General features: G+C 40.7%; 2 protein-coding genes and 1 pseudogene across 3 annotated transcripts in view; 1 reads left to right on the top strand and 2 right to left on the bottom strand.

The window, feature by feature from the left end:
- The window catches only part of LOC129135340 (zinc finger protein 85-like), a 105362-nt gene that overhangs the window by 17530 nt on the left and 59859 nt on the right, over nt 1–27973 (bottom strand).
- ZNF431 (zinc finger protein 431) lies at nt 18–27973 on the bottom strand. Of its 2 annotated transcripts, none has more exons than XM_054672867.2 (5): nt 27792–27973; nt 26334–26426; nt 3485–3611; nt 2276–2371; nt 18–129 (listed from the first exon to the last, which is right to left on the bottom strand). In XM_054672867.2, exons 1-5 carry the CDS (start codon nt 27792–27794, stop codon nt 80–82), a joined length of 369 nt encoding a protein of 122 aa, XP_054528842.1. In that variant the 5' UTR covers nt 27795–27973; the 3' UTR covers nt 18–79. The 2 variants fall into 2 exon arrangements, with proteins under 2 accessions (XP_054528842.1, XP_063657516.1); XM_063801446.1 differs by having other exon boundaries at nt 24–129; nt 2276–2374.
- LOC129137978 (large ribosomal subunit protein eL8-like) lies at nt 19497–21759 on the top strand (annotated as a pseudogene).

The raw sequence follows: 27973 nt of genomic DNA, 5'->3' as shown, positions 1-27973 counted from the left end.
GACCTGGAGGAAGACACCTATTTGCAGCCATGCAGACAGGTTTACAGACCTTGGTTTTTACTGTGGTCCCTGAAGCAGTTTAATGACTCAGTTCCAGCTCTCTGAGCCGCAGATCATGATCAGTTTTTCCTAAATAGAAACCCACACAGTGACCTGAAGAAATCCTCTCTGGTACTCAGTGAAGGGCAAACCCATTCACATCCTGATAGGGCCATTATATAAGGAGCCAACTGCAGAAATCTGCCCTAGTATCTGCCCTACAGATCAAAGTCTTAAAGAATATATACAATCTGTCCAAAAATAAGATGGGAATTACAATTACCCAAGCCCTTGTGACAAGCCATCTAAAGGTGGACTCTAGCGCAGACCCAGCAGCCTTGTGACAAAGCTACAACCCCTCTTCACTACAAACCCAGAGGGCATTCCATCACCCTAGGGACACAACAGAAAAAGATCTTTACCTCCTGAAACCTGTTTATAAAAGCTAAGGAGTTGTTTGCTCCTTCAAATTCACAGATACCAATATAAAACTATATTGTGCCCATTGTCAATGCTTCTATTTTAATGTAGCACTGAAAGTATGTGGCACAAGAATTAGTCAAGAACATTTTTTAAAAGCCATTGGAATTAAAGAGAAATAAGTAAAAAGTTGCTGTTTGTGGATCATATGATCTTATATATAAAAAAACCATAAACAGTACATTAAAATTTGTCTAAACAGCCAGGCGCGGTGGTTCACACCTGTAATCCCAGCATTTTGGGAGGCTGAGGGGGGCAAATCACAAGGTCAGAAGTTCAAGACCAGCCTGGCCAACAGAGTGAAATTTCGTCTTACTAAAAATGCAAAAAAAAATTTAGCTGGGCATGGTGCCGAGTGCCTGTAATCCCAACTACTTAGGAGGCTGAGGCAGGAGAATCGCTTGAACCTAGGATGCAGAGGTTGCAGTGAGCTGAGATTATGCCATTGCACTCCAGCCTAGGCAACACAGTGAGACTGTGTCTCAAAAAAAGAAAAAAAAGAAAAATTTGTCTAAACTAATAAATAGTCAGTAACTTAACAAAATATAAAATTAACATAAAGTTATGGTTCCATACACTTAAAACTATCTGATACAATAGAGGAAGAAAACAGTCTTATTAATAATAGCATTAAAATAAATTTCTGAGAACAAATATAACGAAGAAGGTAAAAAATCTTTACAATGAAATATATATCAATGAAAAAAATTAGAGAAGACAAAAATAAATTTTAAAATATTTCATGTTGGCCAGGCACAGTGGCTTACACCCGTAATCCCAGCACTTTGGGAGGCCGAGGTGGGCAGATCACAAGGTCAGGAGTTTGAGACCAGTCTGAACAGCACGGTGAAACCCCAGCTGTATTAAAAATATAAAAAATTAGCTATGTGTGGTGGCACATGCCTGTAGTCCCAGCTACTCAGAAGGCTGAAGCAGGAGAATCGCTTGAACACAGGAGGTGGAGGTTGCAGTGAGCCAAGATTGTGCCACTGCACTCCAGCCTGATGACAGAGTGAGATTCTGTCTCAAAAAAAAAAAAAAAAAAAAAAAATTCATGTCTTGGATTGAAAGAATATTGTTAAAATGCCATATTATCTAAAGTAATCTATACATTTAATAAACTCCCCATGATAATTCCAGTGGTATTTTTTTCACAATAGGAAATACAATTCTAAAAGTTACAAGAAATTGTAATAAATTTCAAATAGCCAAAGCATTCTTGAGAAAAAAGAACAAAGCAGAGGGACATGATAATTTATAATTTCAAACTATATCTTAAGACTATAGTAATACAAAGAGGATGGAATATGCAAAAAAATTAACAAGAAACCCCTAATGGAACAGAAATCACTACTCTCACATATTTCAGACAGGATTCAAAAAGAGAACTAAAAAATAATTTAACAAAGAATTTTTCAAAATCATACAGATATTTGTGTGTCCCCCAAAACAATAAAAAAGCAGTCAGATTATATGCTATGACAGTCTTTTATATGCTATGACAATATGCTTTGGCTCTCTTGTAGACTTGAAGGAAGATCCCCCAAGGAAAAGTAGAATTCTTAGAGAATTTAAAAGCATAAGACAGAAGATGTCCCTATGTAAGAAAAAATTTTAAGAAAATATTCAGGCCTCCCAGAAACTACATGCTTTATAACACAGCTTCCCAAAACACACTGTAAGGACTGGCACATTTTTTTTTTTTAAGCTTTGGACCTCTCATCTGTGTCATCTGTTTTTTTTCACTCTCACCTACCTGAGGGTTCATCAACCATCTCATGTCTCTTCATATTCCAGGGCTCTTTTTCTTGCTCCAGACAGGTGACTGGGTCTTGCTTAGAGACAGCAACACCTGCTTTATTAAAAATAAATAACATGAATCTTGCCTATATTCTCTAATTACTAACCTAGTACTGTGCTCAGTAAAAAGGATGTGATAGAATATTTTAGAAAATTAATCCAAAGGCTGGGCGCAGTTGCTCATGCCTGTTATCTCAGCACTTTGGGAGGCCGAGACGGACAGATCACCTGAGGTCAGGAGTTTGAGACCAACCTGTCCAACATGGTGAAACCCCATCTCTACTAAAAATACAAAATTAGCTGGGCATGGTGGCAGGTGCCTGTAGTCCCAGCAACTCCAGAGGCTAAGGAGGAGAATTGCTTGGACCCGGGAGGTGGAGGTGGCACTGAGCCAAGATAGTGCATTGCACTCCAGCCTAGGCAACAAGAGCAAACTTCCGTCTCAAAAAAAAAAAAAAAAAAGTGTTTTAGCCAGGCGCAGTGGCTCACGCCTGTAATCCCAGCACTTTGGAAGGGTGAGGTGGGCGGATCTCCTGAGGTCAGGAGTTTGAGACCAGCCTGGCCAACATGGTGAAACACTGTATCTACTAACATAAAAATTTGCTGGGTGTGGAGGTGTGCACCTGTAATCCCAGCTACTTGGGAGGCTGAGGCAGGAGAATCGCTTGAACCCAGGGTGGAGGTTGCAGTGAGCCGAGATCGCACCACTGCACTCCGGCCTGGGTGACAGGGTGAGATTCCATCTCAAAAAAATAAATAAATAAAATAAAATAAATCTGAAAATACTGATTAAAGAGAGACATCTCTAACTATTTAGAAAATATTTTAAATTTGTAGGTTTTTAATTTTACTACCTGAATCAAAAATTGGTGATGGCAAATAGATTTTAAGATATAGGCAGTGATATTTTATGCCACTAAATTTCTGGAATTATCACTAATCTAGAGTGAAGGATACACATCAGCTCAGGAATGTGGAAAGTTCAGATCAAGATGAAACATGTTGAAGAAATTCTTTTCCACATGGACAAATCATCAAGATTTTCTTGAAAACTGGGATCAGAAACTCATTTATACAAAGCATAAATTATCAAAAAAAATCTACAAAAAAAGAGACATAAAACATTTAGGGCATATTAAGAATTGTGTATTAAAGTTATTCTCACCCAAGAAGACCAGGTTTTTGTAGTTCTCTAACATCACATTCATATATAAATTCTGCTGAGCAGGGTTCAGGCATTCCCACTCCTCCAGAGAGAATTCTATGGCCACATCCCTAAATGTCAATGTCTCCTGAAAAACACGTACACACAGACACACATATATTTAACAAGTGGCCATGGGCAGAATTTATTATTTGAATTAAGGTGAAATGAGATAGTAAAGAGAACTGATTCTGACTTATAAGAATAACTGAAATTATCCAATAATTTTTAACACAAATATTTTCTAATGTATTCTCCTACTCTGAGGGCAGAGAATGGCCTAAGATCCACAACACCAGTGCATATATGATACTTCTCTGGATGACAAAGTATATAATTAAGGACACAAACACAAACATATACATTATTGAGTGCTATACTTACATCATAATGAGTTGTGTATATTTTTCAGACAAAGAAAAATATGTTGAGTCAGAAGGTACCTCTCAAATTTAAATGTGCATGATAAACTGGAGATCCTGCCGTGAAGATTTTTTTATATTTTTCAGAAGATCTGGAATAAAGTCTGAGTTTTTAAAATTCTAAAAAGGTCACTAGTAATGCCAATGTTTTTATCCCAGGAAGACTATTTTGTCAAACATTAGGCAAGTGAAAGAGACTGTGTTTTTCCCAATGTTTCTGGCTTGTAAACAAAATTAAGTGTCTTCATTTTCCAAAGACAGACACATGCAAAAAAAAACAAAAACAAAAAAACCTAAGAAAAAAGGGCAGGCACCAGATTAATTGTGATGGTTTATGCACATTAGCTGTATAAAGATACTTAATAATAAAGATAAAAATAATTAACTCTATAGTGAAAAAAAGTCACAGAGCTCTTTAACCAAGTAAATTATTAACATCAACTACACTAGAACAAATTTCTATGATGTGCTGATGCACACAGAAGAACACAGCATCACTGCTGAGATATTGCCCCTCAAAAAGTCAACTATAGACTGAATTTAACCATTAAAAAATCAGTTTTATGCAAAGGTCAAGATATCTCCCGCATTCCATAATTTTAATAATGATTTTAAGTAGTCTTTAGCACTCTAGAAAGCAGGTATCTCTTAATAATTTTTTCACAACTTCCTGGGTTTAGATGAAACCACAACATTATATGTTCTCCATCTTTACTAAGGACCCCAGCTTTTCCCCAGTAGGAATCTTGAGTATCCACATCTTCCCATGTTCAACAGCCACAAAAGGAACACTTTTAATATGGCAGATCATAAATTCATGGTAGGAATTCTGCATTGCATATAAGAAGCCATGATGTAGAGAAGGGTCTGGTACATAGGAAAACTTTTTTTTTTTTTTTTTTTTTGAGACAGTTTCACTCGTTGCCCAGGGTGAAGTGCAATGGTGTGATCTTGGCTCACCACAACCTCCGTCTGCCAGGTTCAAGTGATTCTCCTGCCTCAGCCTCCTAGTAGCTAGGATGACAGGCATGTGCTACCATGCCTGTCTAATTTTGTATTTTTAGTAGAGACGGGGTTTATCCATCTTGGTCAGGCTGGTCTTGAATGCCCAACCTCAAGTGATCCACCTGCCTCGGCCTCCCAAAATCCTGGGATTAAAGGCATGAGCCACCGCGCCCGGCCGGAAACAAATATTTTTTAGAGACCCTTGACTATCACAAGAATTTTTAAAAGTACCTGAAACAAACTCATTGGGGAGGAAAAACACAAGCAGAGGTTTCCAAGTACTAAACTCATGGCACTCCAGGAGGCAGAGTGGACACAGCTCTTGATCTGTGACATGTTTAGCTGAAAAGAAGCATTTTTCCTCTTTCTCCTCCTCTAGAAATCCTTTTCAGATAAAATTCTCTGGACAAGTAACACCTGCATCTTGAGAAAATTCCCTTAAAAGCATCAGCACCACCTGCTTACCTACTAGTGTCACACCCACAGACAGAAGGACCAAGACCAAAAAGTCCATGCATTTCTCTCCTTTATAACAGAAGAGATTCAGGAAAAAATGAGCTGCTCCATGGAAATAAAAATATATGTTCCTCTTTTCCTGTCCACAGGTGCCCTCCCCTGCCACAGACACCAGCAAATTCTGCTACAGTAATGGAAATATGCACCACACTGCCCTGTCCCTACCAAACCCAAACTGAACAGGCCCTGTGACCACCCTTTAGTGCAAAGGTGGCACTTCACTCTCATGAATGTATTTTGAAGCCCTCATATTTGATTCTGGCCTCAGCTTAGAGTCACATGAGGCCCTTCATTAAAACAACATGGATGCTTCCACCCAGAACAATAAATAGAAACTGTGGAAAGGGCACAAGTAAAGAGATTTCTGCAAATTTTTTTTTTTTTTTTTTTTTTGAGATGGAGTTTCACGCTCTTACCAGGCTCGAGTGTAATGGTGCAATCTCAGCTCACTGCAACATCCGCCTCCCAGGTTCAAGTGATTCTCCCGCCTCAGCCTCCCGAGTAGCTGGGATTACAGGCACACACCACCACACCCAGCTAATTTTTGTATTTTTAGTAGAGTCAGGATTTCACCATGTAATCCTAATGAGAGAAGTGGGCTGATAAGCACTGCCTCTCAAGCTTTAATGAGCTTAAAAATTACTTGGTAATAGGATCAGGAGCAGTGACTCCCGCCTGTAATCCCAGCACTTTGGGACGTGGAGTGGGGCGGATCATCTGAGGTCTGGAGTTCAAGACCAGCCTGACAAACAGGGAGAAACCTCATCTCTACTAAAAATAAAAAATTAGCTGGCGTGGTGGTGCATGCCTGTAATCCCAGCTACTCAGGAGGCTGAGGCAGGAGAATCGCTTAAACCCAGGGGGCAGAGGTTGCAGTGAGACGAGATCGTGCCATTACACTTCAGCCTGGGTGACAGAGCGAGACTCCGTCTCAAAAAAAACCAACATTACTTGGGAATTTTGGTCCCAATCTATGTAATGTGAATCTGCAGGTTTGGAAAAAGTCCATGAATGGGTATTTCAAACAAGTCCCCTGCCAATGCTGATGTTGCTACCCCTGGGTTCATTATTAGCAGTAGAGAAAGCAGGCACAGCACAGAGTCCCTTACACTCAGCTCTGTTGTCACAACACAAATATTTCTGGTACAAATGGAGACAACCAATCTCCATCCAAACGTTTCGTATTCTTTGCTGGCTCTTTAAAGTTTACAGAGGAAACAGAAAGCAGCAATTTCAGAATAATTCTGCATTTGAAAAACAACATGTAAACATGTAATAATGCAATGTTTATTAAGCAGGTACTATCTGCTCAAGAGTATGTTACAGAGCACTATGTGGGGAATAACACATTATGTGACTTAATCCTCATAACACCCTGGAAGTTGACTCTAAGTGTTCAATAATTCCCAGGATTTAGATAAAGGGTTCAGCATTTTTATTTCTTCATCTGTTTCTCTGTCATTTTTAAAAATAAAATGTATAGAATAAAAGCTAAATATAGACAGATAGGAGGGATATAGAATGAGAGAATTTAATGTAGTTTAGAGAAATTTTTATTGTGTTTATATTTACTTTTTTGTTACTTGTGGAGCAACTACTGGATCTGCAGGAATAGAAAACAAGTTGCTAAATGGAATATTTCTGTAAGCACTGGTTTTAACACAAAATTTAAAAATTAGGATCCCAAAATATACAGTTTATTTTTCTCATTTACCTGCTTTTGGGTTTCTGAAATTTTGAGCACCAGCTCTAGAAAGGCAGCAGGATTCACCAGCAAAAACTCTCATCTTTTTAAATCACTTTTGTGATGCAAGACTCCAGGGTGGGGCCAGACCTAAATAAGGGCTCCAAAAAGGGTGAATCTGGTCGGGTGTGGTGGTCATGCCTGTAATCCCAGCACTTTGGGAGGCTGAGGTGGGTGAGACGCCTGAGGTCAGGAGTTCAAGACCAGCCTGGCCAAAATGGTGAAACCCTGTCTCCACTGAAGATACAAAAATTGCCGGGTACAGTGGCTCATGCCTGTAATCGCAGCACTTTGGGAGGGTGAGGCAGGTGGATTACCTGAGGTCAGGAGTTCAAAACCAGCCTGTCCAACATGGTGAAACCCTGTCTCTACTAAATATACAAAAATTAGATGGGCATGGTGGCAGGTGCCTGTAATCCCAGCTACTCAGGAGGCTGCAGCAGGACAATCGCTTGACTCCCATAGATGGAGGTTGCAGTGTGCCAAGATCATGCCACTGCATTCCAGCCTGAGCGACAGAGCAAGACTCCATTTCAAGAAAACACATACACACACACACACACACACACACACACACACAATTAGCTGGATGTGGTGACGGGCACCTGTAATCCCAGTTACTTGGGAGGCTGAGGCACAAGAATTGCTTGAACCTGGGAGGCAGAGGTTGCAGTGAGCCGAGGTTGCACCACTACACTCCAGCCTGGGAAACAAGAGCAAGACTCCAACTGAAAAAAGCAAAAAACAAAAAAACAAAAAACAAGGGGTGAACGCTTGGTGCGGTGGCTCACGCCTGTAATCCCAACACTTTGGGAGGCCTAGGTGGGAAAATCACCTGAGGTCGGGAGTTCGAGATCAGTCTTACCAACATGGAGAAAACTTATCTCTACTAAAAATACAAAAATTAGCCGGGCATGGTGGTGCAAGCCTGTAATCCCAGCTACTCGGGAGGATGAGGCAGGAGAATCACTTGAACCAGGGAGGTGGAGGTTGCAGTTAGCCTAGATTGCGCCATTGCACTCCAGCCTGCGCAACAAGAGCAAAACTCCATCTTAGACAAACAAACAAACAAAACAGACCTGGGTTAGGCATTGGACCCTCAGTAGAATTCTGTTCTCTATGCCACTGGGGTATTTCCAGTTCAGTTTTTCCTAAGCTTACCTAAGAGAAACTAAAATCCCAGAGTTTATGTAACTTTAATCTGCCCTTTCAATGTTATAACATATAATAATAAGCAACTTAAACAAATCTCTCAAGGTTTTCTAGGATAATTTTATCAGATGATATATATGTATTCTTAGCAAGGTAAAAGAAACACAAATAATAATAACAATTCTCCTGTCCATAAATATTCCTTCAGATGATATCAGAAGTCACAACAATATAAAAAAAGTGGCCCAAATAAAGCTCAAGTTTTTTTGTACACATCTATTCATTGTACTAACCATACGATACTTAATTCAACCATGTACCCAGTTGCTAGTCTAGACTAAAAGTTCCTGGATGGTAGGGATCATGACTGCTTTATTTATTTATTTATTTATTTATTTAGAGATGGAACTTTGCTCTGTCACCAGGCTGGAGTTCAGTGGCATGATCTCAGCTCACTGCAACCTCCACCTCCCAGGTTCAAGAGATTCTCCTGCCTCAGCCTCCTGAGTAGCTGGGACTACAGGCACGTGCCACCAAGCCCAGCTAATTTTTGTATTTTTAGCAGAGATGGGGTTTCACCATGTTGGCCAGGATGGTCTTGATGTTTTGACCTCGTGATCCACCCACCTCGGCCTCCCAAAGTGCTGGGATTACAGGCATGATCCACCGCACCTGGTTCATCTATGTTTTGAATGACCATATGAAATGGAAGCAATTAGTTTATTTGAGTCACCAGACCTCCTCTTTGTCTTTCACCTAAGTACTAGGAAACTGGAGAAACTCTCATCTTGGTACCAACTAAAGTGACCTCTTATATGAAGGGAGTAAAAAACACAGGATTACTTCTTTCTCTTATACTGAGAGAAGCAGAATTAATCACTCTTGTCAACCTGACACAGTCCTGCCCTGGACATCCTCAAATGTCTCAAAGATGCCTAAGTGATTGTGAGAGGGTTCTTAGTGATCCACGGCTGAGGGCCCACTGATAAGCCAGGATGGAGAGACTCAGGCTGATTCTAAATAGAAAATGGAACTGCTCTGGTGGAGCTCCTGAACCTGGATCACCTATCCTGATTCATTCACTTTTGGGTAAGAGGAAAGACAAGAATACTCTGCTCCAGCATGACATTTTACACGTAGGTATAGGTGTGGTTGTCATGGCTCTGGATATTTTGTGGCCTTGATCTCTCACTCTTAAGATGCTTGTTTAAACTTAAAGATTCTGTCATCAGACTCTATTTATACCTGGAGCCTCTTACATAACTGTAACAGGTCATTGAACAAGATCTAAAAAGCTTAAAAAGCCACATTCTCAAAGGGGGGTTTCAGATGTCTATGATGACATCTCACAATGCAGAAAATGCCTCCTATTGGTTTTCTGTATATTCTCAATCCAAAGTCTGGCCCTGTCTTGTGAATCCCAGGCAGAAGCAAGATGTTATGTGCAGATTCTAGGTGGGATCAACCCGGCTTGCATCCTTGGGTGTTACATCAAGTAAAGTACAATCAAAGGAAAAATCTCCTCATAGAGGCTGTTCTAGCATACTCTAAGTAATATGTCTACCTAAAAAAAAAAAAAAGGCTGAGGCAACATGAATATAAGTAGAGAGTTCACTTGGGCCAAGTTTAGGACTGTAACCTTGGAGCAAAGATACATCCTCCAAAGACTGAACAATAACAACAGCAACAAAACAGAATCCCTGAATAGGCTAACAAGTTCCAAAATTGAATTAGTAATAAATAGCCTAATAACCAAAAAAAGAACAGGACCAGACAAATTTGCAGGTGAATTCTACCTGATGTACAAAGAGCTGGTATCAATTCTACCAAAATTATTTTAAAATACTGAGTAAAAGGGACTCCTTTTCAACTCATTATATAAGAATAGCATCAGCCAGGTGCAGTGGCTCATGCCTGTAATCCCAGCACTTTGAAAGGCTAAGGCGGGCAGATCATGAGGTCAAGAGATCAAGACGATCCTGGCCAACATGGTGAAACCCCGTCTTTACGAGAAATACAAAAATTACCTGGGTGTGGTGGCCCAGGCCTGTAGTCCCAGCTACTTGTGAGGCTAAGGCAGGCGAATCACTTGAGCTCGGGAGGCGGAGGTTGTGGTAAGCCGAGATCGCGCCACTGCACTCCAGCCTGGCAACAGAGTGAGACTCCGCCTCCAACAACAACAACAACAACAAAAAGAATAGTATACACTTTTTGTATACTATATATATATATCATAATTCTATATAGAATTCTGATACCAAAACCTGGCAGAGATAAAACAAAAAATAGAAAACTTCAGGCCAATATCCTTGATGAACACTGAAGAAAACTTTCTCAACAAAATACTGGCAAACCAAATCCAGGAGAACATCAAGTTAATCCAGTGTGATCAAGTAGGCTATATCTCTGGTATGCAAGGTTTTTTCAACATACAACAATTAATGAATATTATTCATCACATAAACAGAACTAAAGACAAAACCCACAAGATTATCTCAATAGATGCTAAAAACACTCTCAATATAATTTAACATCCTTCATGTTTAAAACCCTCAACAAACTAGGCATTGAAGGTACATACGTCAAAATAATGAGTCATCTATGACAAACTTACAGCCAACATACTGAATGGACACAAGCTGGATGCATTCCTCCTTGAAAACTGGCACAAGACAAGAATGCCTTCCCTCAAAACTCCTATTCAACACAGAATTGGAAGTCCTGGCCACAGCAATCAGGAAAAAGATTAAAATAAAAGACATCCAAAAGAGAAGAGAGGAAGTCAAACTATCCTTATGTTCAGATGACAAGATTCTATATCTTCAAAACCCTATAGTCTCAGCAAAAAGCTGTTTAAACTGATAAACAACTCCAGCAAAGTTTCAGGGTACTAAATCAATAGCATCCGTTTACATCAACAACATCCAAGCCGAAAGCCAAATCAAAAACATAATCCCATTCACAACTGCCACAAAAAGAATGGAATATCTAGGAATACAGCTAACCAGGGAGGTGAAAGATCTCTATAACAAGAATGACAAAATACTGCTTAAAGAAGTCAGAGATGGCCAGGCCCAGTAGCTCACACCTGTATCCCAGCACTTTGGGAGTCCGAGGTGGGCGGATCACGAGGTCAGGAGTTTGAGACCAGCCTGACCAACATGGTGAAACCCTGTCTCCACTAAAAATACAAAAAAAATTAGCCAGGCATGGTGGCATGTGACTGTAATCCCAGCTACTTGGGAAGCTGAGGCAGGAGAATAGCTTGAACCAGGGAGGCAGAGGTTGCAGTAAGCTGAGATCGCACCATTGCACTCCAGCCTGGGTGACAGAGCAAGACTCTGTCTCAACAACAACAAAAGAAGTCAGAGATGACACAAACAAATTAAAAAAACATGTTATGCTCACAGATAGAAAAGATCAATATTATTAAAATGGCCAAACTGCCCAAGGACATTTACCAATTTAATGCTATTTGTATCAAACTACCAAAACGCTGTTAACTAAAAAATAACTATTTTAAAATTTATATGGAACCAAAATGAGCCTGAATTGCCAAGGCAATTTTAAGCAAAAAGAACAAAGCTGGAGGCATTACATTACCCCACTTCAAACCACACTCACTAGAGGGCTACGGTAACAAAAGCAGAACGGTATTGGTACAAAAACAGACTCACAGAACAAGGCAGCAGAATACAGAGCTTAAAAAAAAAAAAAATTCATTAAAAAGTAGACAAATGGCCGGGTGTGGTGGCTCATGCCTGTAATCCCAGCACTTTGGGAGGCCGAGGCGGGCGGATCGTGGGGTCGGGTTCGAAACCTGGCCAACATGGTGAAACCCCGTCTCTACTAAAAAAATCCAAAAAAATTAGCCAGGCGTGGTGGCGTACACCTGTAATCCCAGCTACTCGGGAGGCTGAGGCAGGAGAATAGCTTGAACCTAGGAGGCGGAGGTTGCAGTGAGCCAAGGTCCCACCACTACACTCCAGCCTGGGACAGAGCAAGACTCTGTCTAAAAAAAAAGAAAAAAAAGTAGGCAAAAAACATGAACAGATGCTTTTCAAAAGAAGACAAACGTGGCTAACAAGCATGTGCAACAAATGCTCACCACTAATCACTAGAGAAATACAAAAAACAAGCAAAAAAAGACCACAATGAGATACCACCTCACACCAATCAGAATGGCTGTAATTAGAAAGTCAATAATAGGCTGCGTACAGTAATCCCATGGCAAAACTCTGTCTCTACTAAAAATACAAAAATTAGCCGGGCGTGATGGCACATGCCTGCAGTCCCAGCTACATGGGAGGCTGAAGCAGGAGAATTGCTTGAACCCAGGAGGCAGAGGTTGCAGTGAGGTGAGACGGTACCACTGCACTCTAGTCTGGGTGACAGAGTAAGACTCCATCTCAAACAAACAAACAAAGACATAAAACAAACCTAATTGCCTATTAATGGTAGACTAGATTAAAATAATATGGTATGGTTGGGTGAGGTGGTTCACACTTGTAATCTCAGCACTTTGGGAGGCCGAGGCAGGTGGATTGCCTTAGCTCAAGCATTCAAGACCACCCTGGGCAACATGGCAAAACTCATCTCTACAAAAGATAGAAAAAGAAGTTAGCTGGGCATGGTGGTGCATGGATGTAGTCCCAGCTACTTTGGGGGCTGAAGTAAGAGGGTGCCTTGAGCCTGGAAGGTTGAGGATGAAGTGAGTCAAGATTGCACCACTGCACTTCAGCCTTTGTGACAGAGTGAAACACAGTCTCCAAATAAATTAATTAAATAAAATAGAAGATTTAATAAAAAACAAAGTACGGTACATAAACATCATGGAAGATTATGTGGCCATTAAAAAAAAAAAACAAGATTAAGTTATTTGCAGCAACATAGATGATGCTGGAGACCATTATCCTTAGAAAGCTAAAGTGAAACAAAACCAAATGCATGCTATCATTTATAAGAGCTAAATAATAATAACACATGGACACAAAGAAGGGAACGACAGACACTGAGGCCTAGTTGAGAATGCAGAACGAAAGGACAAGAAGGATCAGAAAAAAATACCTGTTCGGTTTTACGCTTAGTACCTCAGTGACAAAACAATCTACACCAAACCCCCATGACACAATTTTACCTATATAACAAAGCTGCACATGGACCCCTTAACCAAAAAGAAAAGTTAAAAGAAAAAAAAAAATCCATGCGTGGGGAAGAGTGCAATGTAGGTGCAGGGAGTTGTTTGTTCTACAGATGGTGGCCCAGGTGGGGCTGGACTCTGATTTATTTCTGTGTGCCTGTAGGCAGATGAGATTATGAACAGGTGGCCCAGAACCCTAGCTTGGTGGGGAAAACAGGTTGCTGTGGCAGATTCAGCGTCTGCATGTGGGGATATGCCAGGAGACTTGTAGACACTTTTGTGGGTTTTTGTCAAGAAACACTAAAATCAACAATGCTATAGTGAAATTCCTGAGGGTGGTGCCTAGTGCTGGGAGAGGTGTGGATACATCAATGTCTAGTGGGCATATTTGGGAGTGGGTGGGAATCCTGTGGTGGCAGCTTTGTGAAAAGGGGGTCTGTCATCAGAGCTCCTTTCCTTTAAGTTTTCATCCTCTTCAATCCTGGCAGGAGCCCTGGGATCCCAAGACAATGGGTAGTGTGAAAGCCTGTGTGCAGGAGAGAAGAGCCTCCCATTTGCAGACACTCATTTTATATCAGGACAGGGCTCTGGGATATCTTCCTTCTGCCACCAAATCTGTAGAGTTTGCTGAACACCAAGCAATTCTCAAACAGCAACTCAGTGTCTAACATTTCAATTCTGACACCACCCAGAGTCAGCATAGACCCTGATTCAGATCTCAGTCCCACAACACTGTCCTCATTCCAGATGCCAGTGACAAACCCCATAGGCTCATCTATGCTTCTGAGCTACTGTTTAAAAATTGGGGACTCCGCAAGGTAATTTATAGATTCAATGCCATCCCCATCAAGCTACCAATGACTTTCTTCACAGAATTGGAAAAAACTACTTTAAAGTTCATATGGAACCAAAAAAGAGCCCACATTGCCAAGTCAATCCTAAGCCAAAAGAACAAAGCTGGAGGCATCATGCTACCTGACTTCAAACTATACAACAAGGCTACAGTAACCAAAACAGCATGGTACTGGTACCAAAACAGAGACCTAGACCAATGGAACAGAACAGAGCCCTCAGAAATAATGCTGCATATCTACAACCATCTGATCTTTGACAAACCTGACAAAAACAAGAAATGGGGAAACGATTCCCTATTTAATAAATGGTGCTGGGAAAACTGGCTAACCATATGTAGAAAGCTGAAACTGGATCCTTTCCTTACACCTTATACAAAAATTAATTCAAGATGGATTAAAGACTTAAATGTTAGACCTAAAACCATAAAAACCCTAGAAGAAAATCTAGGCAATACCATTCAGGACATAGGCATGGGCAAGGACTTCATGTCTAAAACACCAAAAGCAACGGCAACAAAAGCCAAAATTGACAAATGGGATCTAATTAAACTAAAGAGCTTCTGCACAGCAAAAGAAACCACCATCAGAGTGAACAGGCAACCTACAGAATGGAAGAAAATTTTTGCAATCTACTCATCTGACAAAGGGCTAATATCCAGAATCAGCAATGAACTCAGACAAATTTATAAGAAAAAAACAAACAACCCCATCAACAAGTGGGCAAAGGATATGAACAGACACTTCTCAAAAGAAGGCATTTATGCAGCCAACAGATACATGAAAAAATGCTCATCATCACTGGCCATCAGAGAAATGCAAATCAAAACCACAATGAGATACCATCTCACACCAGTTAGAATGGCGATCATTAAAAAGTCAGGAAACAACAGGTGCTTGAGAGGATGTGGAGAAATAGGAACACTTTTACACTGTTGGTGGGACTGTAAACTAGTTCAACCATTGGGGAAGTCAGTGTGGCGATTCCTCAGGGATCTGGAACTAGAAATACCATTTGACCCAGCAATCCCATTACTGGGTATATACCCAAAAGTTTATAAATCATGCTGCTATAAAGACACATGCACACATATGTTTACTGCAGCACTATTCACAATAGCAAAGACTTGGAACCAAGCCAAATGTCCAACAATGATAGACTGGATTAAGAAAATGTGGCACATATACACCATGGAATACTATGCAGCCATAAAAAATGATGAGTTCATGTCCTTTGTAGGGACATGGACGAAGTTGGAAACCATCATTCTCAGCAAACTATCGCAAGGACAAAAAACCAAACACCGCATGTTCTCACTCACAGGTGGGAATTGAACAATGAGAACACATGGACACAGGAAGGGGAACATCACACACTGGGGCCTGTTGTGGGGTGGAGGGGGGAGGGATAGCATTAGGAGATATACCTAATGTTAAATGATGAGTTAATGGGTGCAGCACACCAACATGGCACATGTATACATATATAACTAACCTGCACGTTGTGCACATGTACCATAAAACTTAAAGTATAATTAAAAAAAAAAAATTTGGGGACTCCCAATGGGTGCGGCGGCTCATGCCTGTAATCCCAGTACTTTGGGAGGCCAAGGCAGGTGGCTCAACTGAGGTTGGGCGTTTGAGACCAGCCTGACCAACATGAAGAAACCCCGTCTCTACTAAAAATACAAAATTAGACGGGCATGGTGGTGGGCACCTGTAATCCCAGCTACTAGGGAGGCTGAGGCAGGAGAATCGCTTGAACTCGGAAGGCAGAGGTTGTGGTGAGCCAAGATCACGGCACTGTACTCCAAACTGGACAACAAGAGCGAAACTTTGTCTCAAAAAAGAAAAAAAAATGGGGACTCCCACAGCCTTCCTCAAGTTCAATAATTAGATCAAGCTACTCACAGAACTCAGCAAAACACTGTAGTTATGTTTACTAGTTTATTATAAAAAGTACAACCCAGGAAAAGTCAAATGGAAGAAATGTATATGACAAAGAAAAGAGGTGGGGAATGATGAATCACAAACATAATCTGGGTAAATAGCTGTGATTAATAAAATTCTTCATCCTTTGTGTTCTCTAGAAATAGTTTATGGAAAGAAACACCCTTCCCATTATGACTTAGATGGTGCTCTCTTTTCTTATTTATCACATAGCCAGACACAGACTCTGTCAGAGGTGTATTGAACCAGAGCAGCCTCTATTTTGAATAGAGGCTGAGTAAAAATAACGCTGAGACCCACTGGGCTGAATTCCCAGATGGTCAGACATTCTAACTCACAAGATGAGATAGGAGGTCAGCACAAGATACAGGTCATAAAGACCTGGCTGATAACACAGTTTGCAGTATAGAAGCTGGATAAAACCCACCAAAATTAACATGGTGATGAGACTGACCTGTGGTTGTCCTCTCTGCTACACTCCCACCAGTGCTATGATAGTTTATAAATGCCATGGCAATGTCTGGAAGTTATCTTAAAATAGTTGAAAAAGGAGAGGCATAAATATTCCACCCCTTGTTTAGCATATAATCAAGAAATAACCATAAAAATGTGCAACTAGCAGCCGCTGCTCTGCCTATAGAGAAAGCCATTCTTCTATTTACTTACTTTCTTCATTAACTTGCTATCACTTTACGGACTCGCCCTCAATTCTTTCTTGAGAGAGATCTAAGAACCCTCTCTTGGGGTCTGGATCAGAACTTCTTTCCGGTAACATCTTTCTGGTAACCACAAAGGGACTATACTTAAGAGACCTCTGACCCAAAGGAAAATCATCTGTGTGCACCAATCAGCTGACTTTGGGTGAGTGGTGTGCATATACCTGAGTAAAGGATGGGATTGGGTTAGAGGCACAACTTAAGAGAATTAGAGTCTCTCCTAAGACACAGTGGGTTAAAGGCTCCTCTTAATAAAAGACAAGGATGCTTGACTGAACTTGGATTTGAGGCCGAGCTTAGAAAGGTTATATTCCTTCCTAAGATTCAGAAAGTTACAGACCCCTCTCAGTAAAATCCATCTCAGCTAAGAACTGGTTTGACACTGTGGGACATTCATTGCTATTCTTTTTGGATTAATCTGTCTTGCACTCTTTGCTGATGGCTATGGGTGACAGAATTAGGCATCTACAGGACCATGGGACATGGGGATCTTTTTCTTCTCCAAAAGGGAAAACTTAAGTGCTAATGGGACCGTTGGGAAAAAAATCTCTTTCCTACCAAGAAGCGGCCACCTCAACTTTTTATTATCGCTGCAATGAGTAGGTCTTTCTCTGGACCCCTCAGCTCTTTGCCTTCCCACCCTGCCACAGACAATGCTTTTTCTCTCTTTTCTCTTTCTTATTTTATATTACTCAGAGTAACCATCTTGCCTAGAGACCACAAGATAAAACTCCTGATTATTAAGTTGAATTAACAATGACAGGGCCCAACTGGGGCCAAGTTTAAGTCTTGCCAGTTTCATATTGGTTGTTAAGAAGAGTGGCTAATGTCTATGTTGTCACATATATTTTGATCTGGCCAGAAAAAGATAATTTTTCTTTTTGTTGTGGCTTGGCCCACGGGGCTGTGGTGCAGCCAGCCACATCACTAGGGCCACTCGGGGAAATGGAACCCAGAAGCCTGGCATGCTGGCAAAAGTGTACAAATTTCTGACCAGACTTCTAGCCTCTCTATGCAAACTGATTGAATGAATGGTGAAAAAAAATACTGTTTATCTTCTATGTAAAGTTCTAATTAATATGGGAATGCATTTGTGAGGTTAGTCTTAAGCTGTAACAAATCTGTTGTACTTTGAGCTATAAATTTGTCTTTCTGTATTCTTCTGTCATTAAGAGGGATACCTTAGGATAGAATGCAGGCCTAGGACCCCTTAAGGCTGCTGTTCAAGATGGCTCAGAAAAGTGCTCACTCATGGCCTTGGAAGCTCCACCTTGTGACCACATGACAGTATTTTCTCTTGGTCTCCACCATCATAATGGTGGCCCAGGTTCAGGATTCAATTCCCAGCTTAGGGAATGAGTACTTTCTTATTTGATATTTGGGTGAGCTTTACCATTTGTTGATTCTCTTCCCCTCCAGGAACCACCTTGAATTTTCTTTTCAGAACACCTGTGAAGTTACTTTTGGTAAAATTCAAAAGCCAGAGATATTGGCTGTTTGACCTGAATAAAGTCTGGTAATAAGAAATTTAAAAGGACTTTTTAAAAGAGCACTGATCACTGTGGTCATTGGCTCACACCTGTAATCCCAGCACTTTAGGAGTCCAAGGTGGGCTGATCACAAGGTCAGGAGATAGAACCATTCTGGTTAACATGGTGAAACCCCATCTGTACTAAAAATACAAAAAATTAGCCTGGTGTGGTGGTACTCGCCTGTAGTCCCAGCAACTCAGGAGGCTGAGGCAGGAGAATCACTTGAACCTGGGAGGCAGATATTACAGTGAGCCAAGATAGCGAGCGCCACTGCATTCCAGCCTGGGCGACAGAGCGAGACTCCATTCCAAAAAAAAAAAAAGAAAAAAAAAGCACTGTGGTTAAAAGTCAGCTTAAGTACAGCAGATATTCAAGCTCTAACAGGCTGGGACACCTTGGGAAAAACAGAAGAGGTGCCGCAGGCCCTCTTTTGAGAAACACCCCTTTTTCCTCATGAAACTCCAAAAATTGAAGGTGGATAGAGCCTTCTCAAAATCTAAGGTTCTGTTCGTTTTGCAATGCGTTATCTGATGTTTTTGACTTTGAGGGATATCAGAAATTACTTCACATTATAAAAGAAACTTGGCATGTAATAACTAGGTGAGAACTATACTTTTGGAATGGCTAATGGCAATTATGGGGAAATACTCAGTTCTTCATATTTGGATCAGAGAAACATAATCTTGACCACCTAGGAAATATGGAGGTATCCCCAACCCCTACTGAGAAATAAGACTTCCCTTGGGATTAACTAATTCTCTCCTTTTTAGATCCAAGATCTGATTTAAAAATGGTACCCTTAATTTAGGAGGATCTGTTTTGTTTTCCAGCTCTGTTTACTTTTTAGGCCATAAAAACGACATGCTTTCCTGGCCCTGGGCTCCACGCTGAAACTAGTAATCCAATTAAGAAACTGACAAAGAAGCTCTCCTTCCCCGACCCAAGATGCCAAAAGGAAAGCAGGCCTAGGGGAAGAAGGTGGCTCCAACCCCTGCTGTTGTGAAGCAGCAGGAGGCCAAGAAAGTGGTGAATTTCCTGTTTGAGAAAAGGCCTAAGAATTGTGGCACTGGGCAGGACATCCAGCCCAAAAGGGACCTCACCCGAAATGGCCCCACTATATCAGGTTGCAGCAGCAAAGAGCCATCCTCTATAGGTGGCTGAAAGTGTTTTTCTGTGATTAACCAGTTCACCCAGGGCCTGGACCACCAAACAGCTACTCAGCTGCTTAAGCTAGCCTACAAGTACAGACCAGAGACAAAGCAAGAGAAGAAGCAGAGGCTGTTGGCCCGGGCCGAGAAGAAAGCTGCTGACAAAGGGGACATCCTTATTAAGAGACCACGTGTCCTTCGAGCAGGAGTTAACACTGTCACCACCTTGGTGGAGAAAAAGAAAGTTCAGCTGGTGGTGATTGCGCATGATGTGGATCCCATCAAGCTGGTTGTCTTCTTGCCTGCCCTGTGTCATAAAAGGGGAGTCCCTTACTGCATTATCAAGGGGAAGGTAAGACTAGGACGTCTAGTCCACAGGAAGACCTGCACCACTGTCGTCTTCACACAGGTTAACTCAGAAGACAAAGGTGCTTTGGCTAAGCTGGGGGAAGCTATCAGGACCAATTACAATGACAGGATGAGATCCGCCATCACTGGGGAGGGAAGGCCCTGGGTCTCAAGTCTGTGGCTCAGATCGCCAAGCTCAAAAAGGCAAAGACTAAAGAACTTGCCACTCAACTGGGTTAAATGTACACTGTTGAGTTTTCTATACATAAAAATAATTAAAATAATACAAACTTTCCTTCAAAAAAAAAAAAAAAGAAAGAAATTGACAAAGAAAAACCTTACAACTACTGAATCTTCTGTCTTTGTATTTACATGTGTTGTGTGTGTGATATGAAAGAACTCTGATTAATTGGTTTAAAAATAGTAAGAGTGTAAATCAAATATTTTGTCAGAAAAGTTAAAAGTGTAACACCTTTTAGTTCATGTGACAAGTAATCTTTTGGAAATAAAAACAGTTTTAAAGATCATTGGGAAAATAAAAAGTCTTCAAAATATAAACATTTGATCTAAGTTATATAGGTCACATATTAGATTTACCAAATATTTTAAGGTCATATATTGGCTCTTTGACTTTTAAAAATTGCTCAATTTACCTATCTTGAAGCCAGTAGATTCTAAATAAGGCCTTGAGACATATGGAATTAGCCATGTCCCCTAAATATACAAAGGTTATAAAGAAAAGAGACTTTATATAAGAAAAGATGTTGTATAGTAAATTCTTATCCTAAAGTAAAATGACTGGTTATTTAAAAAGAGGGATGTTTAGGACAAATCAGAAAGCCCAAACATATTGTAGATGGTCTGTATAAGTCATGAAATAATTCACTGAAGGAAATTTATGCAAGAAATGTTGTACAATTTAAAGGTCATTAGGCCTCTTAAATTAAGACTTCTCAAAATGCCACTATGACTGTTCACTGTACAACTTGCCTGTTTTACAGCTAAGTAAGGCCTGGGACACATCAAGTTAGCCACACCCCCTAACTATTAATACATTGGAGTCAGACCTTATATACACTTGTGTCTGTGTCCTAGACTTCACTCCTAGTATGTAATTAAAATTCCTTACTTACCAAGGTTTTCATCAAAAGTAAAAGTTGCTAAGAGTTAACATTGTAACATCTAATTTTGACTACTAAAAAACAGTTTTACATGCAAGGAATTCAGCGAAAGTGAAATATGTTTTTGATAAAAGGTTATACAAGAAGACATGGAAATGTGGATTTTTTTGCCTAGATTAAAAGGTTAAAGGAATGTTTTAGATTAGATAGAATAAAACTGAAGGTTTAAACAAATTGTGGAAGATTTGCTAAAATTTAATTGCAAAAGAGATTCTGTGTGTCAACATACTGACTAAAGTTAAATAGGTATTGTTTTTTCTAGAAATTGAACATTGAGATAAAAATGACAGATTTCTCTTAAAGCACTGATCTACTCTAACAACAAGGACTTTGTGAAGAGTTATAAAAGGTTTATGAGAATACTACCTTATGGTCAAACATTAAAATTGGATAGATTTGTCTATAAAGATTCATTAAGAGGCCGGGCATGGTGGCTCATGTCTGTAATCTCAGCACTTTGGGAGGCCAAGGCGGGCCGATCACAAGGTCAGGAGTTCGAGACCAGCCTGGCCAACATGATGAAACCCAGTCTCTACTAAAGATACAAAAAAATTAGCCAGGTATGGTGGTGTGCACCTGTAATCCAGCTACTCAAGAGGCTGAGGCAGGAGAATCACTTGAACCCAGGAGGCAGAGGTTCCAGTGAGCTGAGATCCTGCCATAGCACTCCAGCCTAGGCAACGGGGCGAGACTCTGTCTCAAAAAAAAAAAAATTAAAAAAAATTCACTAAGAATTGGGTTCGACATAAATCATACACAAATATAAAATAGTAAAAATTTGGCTCATTTAGTATAAAAATCACACAGAAAAGGCTGTCAACTGTGAAATCATGTTTGACTATTTTTGGACTATATTTGTGTAAATATGTTATTGGTATGTGTTCCAAAATTAAGGGAAACTCCTGTAATTCTAATATGACTAATATAACTAATATGATAATATAACTATCCTCAGTCTGAGTCAACATGCAACCTTATTTTATGTCTCTTCTAAGAACATGCTGACTTCATGGTAAAACATCATTAATAATCACAATCGTTACATAAAATTATTATATGACACAGAGCTAACCAAATTTCCTTGTCAATCATGGTTTTTTTTTTTTTTCACTGTGACTGCCCTAAGACTTTGCCATCCAGACAATCATCTTGTGTTGGTACTCTTCAAAAGATGATTTATAGTTAACTTTGACAGATGTTCTATTTTTTTTTTTTCTTTTGAGATGGAGTCTTACTCTGTTGCCCAGGCTGGAGTGTAATGATGCAATCTCAGCTCACTGCAACCTCTGCCTCCCAGGTTCGAGTAATTCTCTTGCCTCAGCCTCCCAACTAGGCTGGGATTACAGGCGTCCACCACCACATCCAGCTATTTTTTTTGTATTTTTAGTAGAGACAGGGTTTCACCATGTTGGTCAGGCTGGTCTTGAACTCCTGACGTCAGATAATCCACCTGCCTTGGCCTCCCAAAGGGCTGAGATTACGGGCAGGAGCCACTGTGCCCAGCAACAGATGTTCTTAAATGCAAGTTTGTGATAACTTTAGAAATTGTAACATTAGAATAGAGAAAAAACATTCAGTATACATGGAGAACTGGAATGTTCATGACTATCAAACAGAACAGGAATTAACTGAAGGGACTGAACTAATGGAAGATGAAAGTAATACTTTTTGACTTCGCATAAAATGTCACTGATCCTTTGTTTCAGGGTCAAGAAAACTGAATAGTTAGGCAAAAATATCATCACCCCTATTCAGCATGAAGTAGTTACAGAAAATGGATCTTCATCCCTCTACAACCCTCAGGATTAAGTGTGCCCTTGTGAAAAAGATGGGGGAGATGTCAGAGGAACCAGAGCAAATCTATTTTGAATAGGGGCTGGGTAAAATAGGACTGAGACTGACTGGGCTGCATTCCTGGATGGTTAGGCATTCTAAGTAACAGGGTAGGAAAGAAGGTCAGCACAAGATACAAGTCATAAAGACCTTGTGGACAAAACAGGTTGCAATAAAGAAGTCAAATAAAACCCACCAAAACCAAGATGTGACGAGAGTGACCTCTGATTGCCCTCACTGCTACACTCCCACAAGTGTCATGACAGCTTACAAATATGGAAACATTAGGAAGCTATCCTATATTGTCTAAAATTGGGAGGCATAAATAATCCATTCCTTGTTTAGCATATAATCAAGAAATAACCATAAAAATGTGCAAACAGCAACCCTTGGGCTGCTCTGCCTATGGAGTAAGCCATTCTTTTATTCCTTTACTTTCTTCTTTTTTTTTTTTTTTTTTTTTCAGACAGAGTGTCACTCTGTCACCCAGGCTGGAGTGCAGTGGCACGGTCTCGGCTCACTACAACCTCTGCCTCCTGGGTTCAAGTGATTCTTTTGCCTCAGTCTCCTGAGTAGCTGGGATTACAGGTGTGCACCACCAAGCCTGGCTAATTTTTATGTTTTTAGTAGAGACAGGGTTTCACCATCTTGATCAGGCTGGTCTCAAACTCCTGACCTTGTGATATTTTCTTAATACTTCCTTTTACTTTACTGTATGGACTCACCCTGAATTTTTTCTTGAGCAAAATCCAAGAACCCTCTTTTGGGGCTTGGATTGGGACCTCTTTCTGGTAGAACTCTGCACATTTTCTTATTTTTCCAATTAAAAGAATCAGCTGCATTTGTCTTCAGTGGTCTAAATAAAATTTTTCACAGGCTCCAGAACTTTGAACTATCCTCAGTCTGATTCAACATACAAACTTATTTTATGTCTCGTCTAAGAACATGCTGACTTCATGGTAAAACATTCTCTGATCTAAAATCTGATTTTTCACGGTTCATTTGCCATTTCATTTGCCATTCCCCTCCCACCTTCTTTCTAATCTTGTTTGCTCCTCCCTAGGAAAGAAAGCCCTTGTCAGCCTAAACTTTCCAATACTTAAAGTTTTTATAATTGGTACTTCCTCCTGTTGCAATAGTCTTTTGGAATTTTTTTTTACATAAATCTAACTTTGATATTCCAAAGCCTAGAAACTGCCTCAAAACAATAACAACATCATCAGTAAGATCCTCTCAGTCCCCTTTCATCTGAATCCTAACTGCATTTGCCTGTGGGTCCCCAGCTTTCCAGGGCTGTGTCAGCAGAAAGGCTTCTTCCATGGCTGGGTTGAGCAGACTGGGACATCTGCAGGGGAGGATCCCCAGAAAAAAACTAGCTGGGCTTTTATTTGTTTCTTTGTTTCTTTTTGAGATAGCGTCTCGCTCTGTCGCCCAGGCTGGAGTGCAGTGGCGCGATCTTGGCTCACTGTAAGCTCCGCCTCTCGGGTTCATGCCATTCTCCTGCCTCAGCCTCCCGAGTAAGCTGGGACTACAGGCGCCCACCACTACGCCTGGCTAATTTTTTTGTATTTTTAGTAGAGACAGGCTTTCACCGTGTTAGCCAGGATGGTCTCGATCTCCTGACCTCGTGATCCACCCACCTTGGCCTCCCAAAGTGCTGGGATTACAGGCGTGAGCCACCGCATAGGTGGGCCTTTCATAACCTCCTTTTGTAGGCTCAATATTAGCCTTAGCTCTTAGTCACTGGGCTCAACCTTTAATTTCCACCTTAGAGTTACTCACTTGGTTTTCGAAACTATGTGTTTGAAAAATCCAGCAAAATTACTCAAACACAGTGTTCATATAAGGAAAGGAAATTTTAAGGTACTTACATTTTGTACCTAAATAAGAGAAGCAAAAGTATCCATTCCTTTCAGACAACATATCTATTATTTTATCGTTTTCATTAAAAACCATGTAGTAAACAGTTATATGGGAATACTTCTAGGTGATACCAAGTTTCATCTCATAAAATGTAGCATGAAACTCAGAAATCAAGATAACAGGATTTGAACAGAGATATTTAGTCACAAATTCACCCTGCAAAAAGAGCAACTGATGTTTTCATGAATCTATGTAACTCACCAATTATCTACCACATTATCTCATGGAAATGTATTCATTCTGTACAGCCAGAATGAATAGAGATTTTTCCCTATTCTTTTCCTTGGTAGCTAGCATTCTAAAAGCTAAGCCTTGGAATTCTGTTTGAATGCACCCAGCCATAAAAAAAACACATCTGAGGAAACTTGTAAACTCACTTTGGGAAAGAAAAAGGTAAATGAGAATTTTTAACAAATGGGATACATAATTAGACATTAATTTTTTTTCTAAAACCCACCTCTTTTATGCCCTTTGTAAATATTTTCCTACCTGCCAGGCACAGTGGCTCATGCCTGCAATCCCAGCACTTTAGGAGGCTGAGGCAGGCAGATCATCTGAGGTCAGGAGTTCGAGACCAGCCTGGCCAACATGGTGAAACCCTGTCTCTACTAAAAAAAAATACAAAAAATTAGCTGGGTGTGGTGGTGTGTGCCTGTAATCTCAGCTACTTAGGAGGCTGAGGTAGGAGAATTGCTTGAACCTGGGAGACAGAGGTTGTAGTGAGCCAAGATCAATCCCTCTGCAGCCTGGGCAGCAAGAGTGAAACTTGTTTCAAAAAAAAAAAAAAAATCCTACCTTTCAAGCCCTACTAATATAATGCAATTTACAGCTAAAAAAGTGAGGTCAAAATAAGTAAACAAATATTTTCAAGGTGACAAACCCAGGGAGTGGCAGTGCTGATTAAAAAACAAATGTGTGTCTGACTCATGTTTCAAGTCAGGCCATTCAATCACTTGGGAGATTCTTCCACCCACTCCTGCTCACTTATGTGCTCATGAACCACCCATACAGGAGACACTGCAGTATTTCTCGGTGACTGCTCCAGGTGCATTTTACTTTGCAAGCTCTTACACCATCTCACTAGAGTCAGGTTTTTTTGTTTTTGTTTTTGTTTTTTTCTGGTCTTTTGGGATACTATTTTATCTGTCACAAATTTTTCACTTTTTAACACTATTTTTCTTCCACTATATTTATTTCATTATCTTTCTGCCCCCTAAGACAATCCAGGGGGCAACATTATTTCTGTGTTTTCCCATCAGCGCCAGCATCGGACTGGCTGACCAGCAATGTGTCCCCAAGAAATGAAAGCTGGGTTGGGCATAGACAATTTTAATGTCTCAAGAGGTTACCTTTTCAAAATAAGAGTACACTAGAAGATTCCTCTCAGCCCCAGGGCATCCACTTGCTTCCTTGAGAGGATACACTCCATATTTCAGGTCGTCCTATGGAAGAAAATAAACCAGAAGCTGATATTCACTAGGCACTTTAGCTGACATAACCACGGTGGATATCTTAGTTCATCCCCAGACAGCACTGAAACCCACGACCAGAAAAAAACTAAAAGGTGGCTGAGGACACATCACCCCATAAAGTTTCCAAAGGAAAACCTCGACCGAAAAACATTCTGACAAGATCTCTGTGCCTAGAGAAGATACAAGGAGAAAAGGCACAGAGAGTTTTAACAATACAGTATCAGGGGATTATTCTTTGCTTTCTTCTCATGGGAAATGTTTACAGATATTTTTTTAAAAAATATCTTTTAAAAAACTTTTTAAAAAGCGTCATTTAATGCTTTGTCAAAAAATAATTAAAATACGGTATAGAAAAGTACACTAAAAGACAAATAGGCGATAACGTGAATTAGGGAGGAAAAGCTGGCATTTGGAAACACCAGAAGGAACTGGAAATTTAGTATCTTACTGCAAGCCAGAGGGAGGCTGGAGAAATGAGGAATGGGGGTTAGACTTAAGACCCTGCTTGGGACACAGGTGAAAAATGCAGCGGAAAATCAGCTCCCCATGGACTGTGAAAATAATTAAAAGGCAGGCAATTAGACGGAGGTGTCTTTAGTCCCTGGGTTCCTACTTTAAAAAAATCTAACTGACGTGCATTTTTCAGTAAATTACTACATTGAGAGAAACAAAACTCAGCCCTAACCAACTATAAACTGCCAATTAACCTCTGATTACATAATCAGGAAATTTTCACCTTTATTGTACAAACTAAGAAACTATGTAACTCTACCTAACCAATTACTGAATTTGGTTTTCTTCATCATGCTTTTTATAAAAGTCTTTTCTTCAAGTCCCGCCCATGAAGCACAGATTACAAACCACAGCTGGGTGCTCCACAATTTTTGAATCACTCTTTGATTAAATTATTTAATGTTTTTGTAGTGACTCCCATATATTTTTAACAGAAGACAAGAGGAACTGGGAACTCCACGGAACAAAGCTCTTCCCATTCATGAACCCGCACCCCGAGTCAGAACTGTCCCCTGAAGACCCTCCCGTGGTCCCTGCACAATTTGGGAAAGACGCGGCGCTGCGGGTGCAGAGCTGCCCAGAGAGGACTCCAGGCCAGGGCACAGTCACTGTGCAGTGAAGAGACAGGACGCCTGGGGTCCCGACTGTCAGCGCAGCCGCCATCTTATGGCTGGAGGGGACTGAGGCCGAGCTGGGCAAGGAGAACTCGGGGCGCAGACTGTGGAGCTGACTGCGGGGAGGCCTGAGTCCCGCCACAGCCACTTCCCACCGGTTACAACCAGCCCTTCCCCTCTCTCGGGATGTCCGACCCGGCACTCTCACCATTTCTAGGCTTTCAGGGGGTCCCGGTGTCTTAGCTGTGGGTCTCCCAATACCTGCAGGTCACAGGGCCACAGATGTTGGGCCTCTAGGAGCAGAGGACACAGAGCAGTGAAGGGGGGACCTGGAGCTCAGGCTGCAGCGAGAGACAAAGGCCCCGCCACATCCCGGAAGCCGTCCTGTCC

Source organism: Pan troglodytes, chromosome 20 (assembly GCF_028858775.2).
Source record: "Pan troglodytes isolate AG18354 chromosome 20, NHGRI_mPanTro3-v2.0_pri, whole genome shotgun sequence".
In the NCBI taxonomy this organism is placed as follows: domain Eukaryota; kingdom Metazoa; phylum Chordata; class Mammalia; order Primates; family Hominidae; genus Pan; species Pan troglodytes.
Note: the sequence above shows the minus strand (reverse complement) of the source record. Positions and strands in the feature narration are given on the sequence as shown.

Coding starts and splice junctions, on each gene's coding strand:
- ZNF431 (XM_063801446.1), bottom strand. Junction 3,612..26,333: donor TGTACTCTTATTTTGAAAAG/GTAACCTCTTGA, acceptor CGTGTTTTTCAG/GAGACATTGACATTTAGGGA. Junction 2,375..3,484: donor CAAAAACCTGGTCTTCTTGG/GTGAGAATAACT, acceptor TTTTTAATAAAG/CAGGTGTTGCTGTCTCTAAG.